Source organism: Mercurialis annua, linkage group LG6 (genome assembly GCF_937616625.2).
Source record: "Mercurialis annua linkage group LG6, ddMerAnnu1.2, whole genome shotgun sequence".
In the NCBI taxonomy this organism is placed as follows: domain Eukaryota; kingdom Viridiplantae; phylum Streptophyta; class Magnoliopsida; order Malpighiales; family Euphorbiaceae; genus Mercurialis; species Mercurialis annua.
In genome coordinates this window covers 39218446-39225978 of record NC_065575.1, presented here as the reverse complement: position 1 = coordinate 39225978, position 7533 = coordinate 39218446, and the positions used below count along the sequence as shown (strand labels likewise).

Below are 7533 nucleotides of genomic sequence, written 5' to 3'. Positions count from 1 at the left end.
GAGAGAAAATATTAGATAAACAAAATTAAAATCTGTCAACAACCCTCTTCCCCTTACAGAATCCATCATTAATAATTTTCATAAAATAGTGATTCTTATGTACATTCACTAATTACTACTATTAGTACTACTGTGTCATTTGCATGGACTGCACAAAAATAGAACACTACTCTCTCTTTAATCATGCCAATGGCAAATAGTAAATTCCCATATGCATGCCCAGACTTACAATCATGCCAAAATTTGGTAATTCACACCTCATTTTCTTTTCTTGTATTGAGTGCCTCATGACACTCTTTTCTTCTCTTGCAATATCACACCATTTATAAAGCGGTATCTAAGAATTAAAGCGAACCACACAGTTCAACTGGTTCGTTTCAAGTTTAAAGGTCTGTTGATTCAATTTTTTATGTAATCTCTTTAAAACGAAAAATAGTATTAATATAAATTTAAAATAATTAAACTGATTAGAACCAAAAATAACATATTATATAGTAAAATTTAAGTTTATATTTTTTGAGAAGTAAAAGTTGAACACACAATTTATATTAAACTTCTTAAAAATTATATTTTCTAAAAGATTAACTTTTCGATAACTACTATAAAACGAATTAAATACCGTCTAAGTTTGGGTCTGGATTAACATGTGATAGGATTGGAATTTTTTAAATCAAAAAATAAATTGAAGACATGTCCATAATAAATAAAATAATATTTTAGTTTTTAATATGATCTGATTTCCAACTCGGTAAATATCACGTTGTTCAAATAAATAATTAACTACAATTGAAATAATATATATTTTTAAATTACAATTATTCTTTTTTTTTGTCAAACAATTATTCTTTTTAATATTAAGCTTTTTCTATCTCCTTTTATCTTACCAGTTTCCACCGCAAAATTACAGGACACGTCGCAAATAGAAGGGACACTCAATAGAATAGGAGAGGGAAACACTCTAAGCCAATAATATTTCCACTTATCAGATAGAGATTTTTTTTGTATAAAAAATAAAAAGCCCCAAAGAGTGGATAAAGTAAAAAAAACTTAAAGATTGGCAATAGCAAATAAAAGAAATCTAGTGGAATGTCAGATTGGTCAGTCCATAGATAAACTCAAACTATTAAACAAATAAAAAGAACTGAGCCGATAAGACATAAGAGAGAAGACAAAACCAGACCTCTCTCTATTTACCTTTCCTCTCTTAATTCATACCTGCCATGCCAGAGAACCCAAAGTATCAACCTTCTTACGCACATTTATTCAATAAACTGATCGTGAAACTTTATAATAAAAAGATAAATAAATAAAACCCAAAATTTATAGCAAATTCAGAATACCATAATAAAATTATGTACATGATAGATGGTGGATGAAAAAGAGAGTGACAAAATTTTCCGGCGGGTTTAAATATAAATATTTATGTTTCCTTTTGTACAAAATGAACCAGAGATTCTCCCGCCGGTAACATCTCCTCAGATTTTTTTGATTGTTTTGACTGTCTTTGTTCTTTGGGATTTTATACTTAGCAGCTCAATGCCTCGTATTTGACTGGAATTGGACGGTTAAATCCAGCTTGAGCTAGTAAATTCCCGACTGTAGCAAGATCACGGCAGAATACTCCTTGAAACACCGATGAATTAGCGTTTCCTGACGATGTTGCTGCTGCTGCTGCTGCGGTTGCCTGATTTTCAATTGAAATGATCCTTTTAGAGCTTGTTTTCTCCATTTTAGTTGTGTTTGGTTCACGTCGAGGACTGTGGATTGTTTTTTGCTGGACTTGAATTGCAGCTTGCGCCGCTTGTAAAGCGGCTGCAGCTTTCTTTCTGTGTCTCTCCGCTGCTTCTTCCTCCATAATTGTCGTCATTACACTTGAATAACCTTTCTGGAGCAATCTATAGAGTAGCAATGCTGACATTTTAGCTCTATCTCTAACTGAATCAAGATCCCTGTCATCTGAAAACTCGCACCTTTCCATAAAGTTTGTTGCTTTATCAGGTTTATGCCTTAAAGTCAGCAACAAATGAGCTCTTTCTAGCTCGGATCGTGAACACCCGCGTCTCAACCCGATCAACGCGTAATAATCGACATTTCCGGTCTCACCGGATGCAACTCTCTGCTTCAATCCCTGAATTTTAGTTGTCAATGCACAGAGTTTTCCTGGAATTTCTCTGTATCTTATGTTATGCCTCTTCCAGGCCGGTCCTGGAAGTTTCCGATCCCTCAAGATCGAGTTGTATAGCAATTTTAAGTGCTCGAGATCATGTAGACAATCGGGTAAGCATCTGATTGTTTCTAAAAGCAAAGCTCTGGTTTCAAGTGCCTCAATCCGAGTCGGGTCGAGAGCTAAGGTTTTGTTACAATCAGCAATTGACTCTGCAATTCTGCCGGATGACTTGTATGCAAAAGCTCTATTCATGTAACATTCTGCCAAGAATCCCTGTGGGGCTCCTCTACGCCCTTCTACAATCTTGCTGAAGTGGCGGATGGCCTCTGCGTACAGGCCCGCGTCGAGGGCGGCAATGGCCGCTGTGCGACGACGGAGGAGGAGCTTGATGTGTGCCAAAAGATGAGAAATGCTTTCGGTTTCCGACAATGTACCACGAGGAGGCGTTGGGGGCGCTGATAATGCAGTGACATCGCCTGATATCGGAAAGTCGGAAATGGAAAAGCTGTCGTCCGACCAAGAAATGCTTTGCTTACGGAATGCAGCTGTAGTGAGGCGTTTTCCGGTCTGGAGGAGGACCATGGCATCCTCCATTAGTCCTAGATGACAACATGCTTGTCCCAAAACCGAGTATCTGTTGAAAAATTGAATAGTAAAATCAGTGATTTGAAATTATTTTTCTTTTCTTGAACTTTCTGATTCATACTTTTAGCTTAATTCTACTGATTAAAATCCTAGATCTGACTTTTTAAAATTAAACTATTTATAGGTACTAGAATAACATATCACCTAACCTTGGTATTTTCTGACCGTATAAATTTGATTAGTCAAAAAGCTCAAAAACCCATCAATAAAAAGATTATAATAATCGAAGAATATTAGATTAGCTAAACAATATTTTCCATTTTTGAATATAAAAATATTTGATTTAAGAAAAATGCTCCACAAGCCATGATATGATAGGTTTTCAACTTTTGACCTCCAAAACAGGGCCAAATTATGCCAAAATCAGAACAATTACATGTGCTATTTCCCTTTACAAGAAATAGTAAGGGGGAAAAGGTATAATTTTCATAAATTAAAGGGTCAAAAGTTGAATAATTATAACTACCACCTCATGTCTCAAAAAAAAAGGTGGCAGTGCATTTACTCTAACCAATAGAAAACATGTCCACTGATCTAAATAATAAATAAACTCATTAAATTTATACCAGAATCACAAAATACAAAAATTAACAACAGCTAGCTTAACAAATACACTAACAAAAACAACTAAATAATTCGAAAAATTACCTCCATTGCCCCTCTTTATCACAGTTTTTACAAAGCCCCGCCATGACTTTCTTCTTCAAATCCGACACAGAAAAACACTTGAAACTTGGATCTTTCTCACCCGAGTCACCCGACGACGAGTTATCAGAACCCAACAGCTTAACTCGTTCTTTCGAGAGATTCTGCGACGACGAGCTCGAGTTATCAGACGAGACAGACCCCGAGTCATCAATATTAGAGTTCCCCATTTTTAAACTCGGAATATAATCTTGAAGTAAATTAGCCACATCTTTAAATCGCTTTAAATAAAGCAAAGATCTAGCTTTTAACTCGAGGGCCACTTCAAATCGCGGAGATAAAGCTAAAGCTGCGTCTAAAAGATTCAAAGCTGATATAATATCGCTCTGTTCTTGCGACGCGATCAGATTTCTTGCGTCTTTAATGTACTTATCAACAATCTGCGTAAACAAACAAGAAATAAATTAAAAGTTAAAACAATGCTGAAAAATTTAAGGAGTGATCGGAGAATTTGTTTGGTTTGGTTATGTTTTTGGTTACCTTGCGATTAGTGAGCCACCAGTGTTTTTTCTCGGCGCCGTTGAAGGAAGGAGAAGTAGCCATGGTTGTTATTTTTCTTGTTGAGGAAGAAGAATCAACCAATAAACTCTCTCCTGTTGAGGTTTTTTTTTTAGAGAAAATACATATTTTGGTTTGGGTAATAAAGGGGTAGAGAGAATATATAGGAGAAAGAATTGAGATTAGAGAGAGTGGGGAAATGGGAACAAAGTGGAGAAATAAAAATTGAGTTTTTTTTTTGAAAAAAATATCTATGTCAAATTTTAATGTATTTTGGGGAATTTAAAAAGAAAAGAATATAAAATAATAAGAATAGAATGTTATTTTGGTTCTTAGACTTGTGATTTGAGATCCAATTAGTCATTCTCGAATTTTTTTGATCAATTAAAGACAATGATCTTCATATTTAAGTTAGTTATGGATAATATTTTTCATTTTTAGATTAATTAAGAATAAAATTAGGTCATCCCGATTTTTAAATTTGTTTATATTATACGAATTTATCCTTCATTGACATGAAAATATAAAATATTATTTATAATTGATTAAAACTGCTGAAATTAAAATAAAGGCTTCTTCCGGTGTTTTAATTTGTGATTTAAAATTAAATAACTCATTCTCAATTATTTAATAAATTAAAGTTTCTTATTTATTTTTAATTCAATTAAAGACAATTTTCTTTATTTTTAGTTCAATTAAAAATAAAATTTCATCATTTTTATTCTTGAAGTTGTTAAATTTTACCTTTAATCTAAAAACAGAGAATCTTATACTTAATTGCTTAAAAATAACAGAAAACATAATATTTCATCATGAGTCATAAATTGAAGGACCAAATTGATCCTTTGCTAAAAAGAAATAAATATAGAGATAATAATTAAAAAAAATGCCAGCTTTGACCTGAGAGAAAGCTTTGATCCTTCAACTTCATAGCTGGCACCACACCACACCTTTAGATTCTCTCTCTCTTACACTTATGTGGCCTATAACACTAGAACACTACGACTCTATTGATATTTTTTATTTTTAAAATGATGTAAGCATATTCATGACCGGCTATATCCGGTGAATGTCATGATTGTGACCGGATATTATCGGTAGCACATCACGGGTCCTCGGTTCAACTACCGGAGAAAAGATAAGACGCCAGCAAATTGCCCCCAAAAGTAAGTAAAGATAGCGTAAGAAATTTCTTCAGTTATTAAATTCCGGTCATGAGTAATTTACCCTTTTACCCTCAGTGGGTAGCCACTAATACTATTCATTAAATTCTGTCTATTTTATCAAACTTAGATTGGAGCAGACAAGTTTTAAAGTCTATTACTATGGGCCACTAGACCACAATGCCAAAAAAAACTCAATTCCTTGTTTAATGGGTGATTTACATCAGAATTTTACAATTTGTACTTGCTGGTAATTTATTATTTTTGTTTTTGTTTTTATTTTTTTATTAATTTTATTTGTAATGGATAAAATTGGAGGAATTGAACAACTGTACAATGTTTGGCATTGGCATTAGATGCAAATTATCCAAAAGAATTGTGGCATACCTAATTTGCATAATTTCTACAATGATTATTAGCTACTATTGAGTTGTAATTGAGAGATACCTAAACTTTACTTGTACTTGCGATATATGTTTGTAGTTTTATTTAGAAAGATATTAATTAAGCATAATTTGATCATTTTAAAATAGGAATTAGGGCCAAATTCCCCTTATTATTATTGCTGGAAAACTAGAAACTACGTAAGAAAATAGTGTTTTTTTTTTACAAAATAAGCAACTAAAAGTAGGGGTATGCAATGGTTAAGTTAGTTTAACTCGGTATGAAACTGATCAAATCGACTAAATTAAAATATATCAAAAGTTCAAACCAAAACAAATTTGATATAATATTAAACTGACACCAAATGAATTATTTGATTGACTCAATTCAGTTTGATTTCTAAAGTTAATTGTTAATCTTTTAGAAATACTTGTTATTAATTTTTAAATTAATTTAAACATTATCAAGTTATTTTCTAAATTAAAATTTCTTACATAATTATTATTATATCTGAATACATAAAAAATGACCCATATGTTTATCATTAAATTATTAATACATCTATAACATTATTTTAAATAATTTTAATTATTGATTCATTTCTTTATATTTTTGATTTTGAACTTATTCAAACCAAACAAAAATTTAAAATCAAACATTGAAAATAATACAAATCGCATCAAACTATATTCTCTCAATGATCAAATCATTTTTACACCTTAATTAAAAGGAGATTAAAAAGGTAAGAAACACGAAGGGCATGATGGTAAATAGGTACTCCCTCCGTCCCACTCTAATTGACAAAATAACTAAATTACAATAACCAATACAAACTAATAAATGACATAGATAGTTACTTCTATACCCCTCTATTGATAATGAAGCTAATTAATGCTATTAGTATATTAGTCAAATTCTCATTAAATATTCACCATCTTTTCATAAAAAGTTTAAATTTAAATGAGGGTAAAGATGGAAAGTTAAAGAAAAAAATTATAGTTATGTTAGTTTTGTCAATTAGAATGGGACACCAAAAACTCCATATTTTGTCAATTAGAGTGGGACGGAGGGAGTAAAAAATAAAAGGAGTAAATAGTAAAAATGGGTAAGCATATCTATGAGGGAGAAGGAAAAAGAAAGGGAGTCTTGAATTGTAAGGCACAGGAATCATGCTTGCTTTTGTGCTTTTAGGAGTTAGCTTTATTATTAGTAATATTTATTTTTCACCCACATTTCAGATTAATGAAGCCACATGAATTTGTATACTTTGCCAGATCGGTTTTGTCTTAAAGCTTCCCATCTAACCTCCTTTTCCTTTGACCCCACTTCAAAAAATTAAATGGGCCCCACTTTTTTCTTTCTTTGTTTAGGACAGTTCCTACAATCTCGTGTCCACCTGGATCCCACTCGCCATGTCATCAATCCAATCCACGTGGCGTCACTTGGTGTTCGGGTCCCACGTCCAGATCAGCTTTAATTTTTGTTTGGACGAGAAAATTGCTCTTGTCATGTTCTACTACTGTTTTTCATTTTTATTTTGTTGCGACTTTATATTATTATTTCAATGATTTGTTTGTATGGCTTCAAATAATGATCAAATTTTGTATATGGCTAGGAAAAAAACAATATTTTTCATCCAATTCTTATAAACATGTATAGACAGCTTGCGCTTGCCTTATGTTTTCTCTTCAAATTATGTAGTACAAGTTTCCAATTATAATTGAACTCTTAAACACTATTCCTTTCATTATTGTCCACCCAATCATAAAATGTTCGAATAATTAACCTCTTGGATAAATATTGTACAATAATTGATATAATAGTCAGCCATCTAGGTGGAAAGCCAATTCATCAAAATTATGATAGTTAATTAAAAAAACTAACCACATAGACAAATGGGATCTAAACCAAAATTTAAGAACGGTGAGAATATGAATTAATTTAAAGACGGGTTGGGGAGAAAAACAAAAA

At 32.1% G+C, this 7533-nt stretch overlaps 1 protein-coding gene across 1 annotated transcript; it reads right to left on the bottom strand.

Moving 5' to 3' along the window:
• Positions 1-1303: 1303 nt before the first annotated feature.
• LOC126687334 (uncharacterized) lies at positions 1304-4199 on the bottom strand. Its single transcript, XM_050381872.2, has 3 exons — positions 3998-4199; positions 3461-3897; positions 1304-2801 (listed from the first exon to the last, which is right to left on the bottom strand). The coding sequence occupies exons 1-3, from the start codon at positions 4058-4060 to the stop codon at positions 1526-1528; spliced, it is 1776 nt and encodes a 591-aa protein (XP_050237829.1). The 5' UTR covers positions 4061-4199; the 3' UTR covers positions 1304-1525.
• Positions 4200-7533: the final 3334 nt, after the last annotated feature.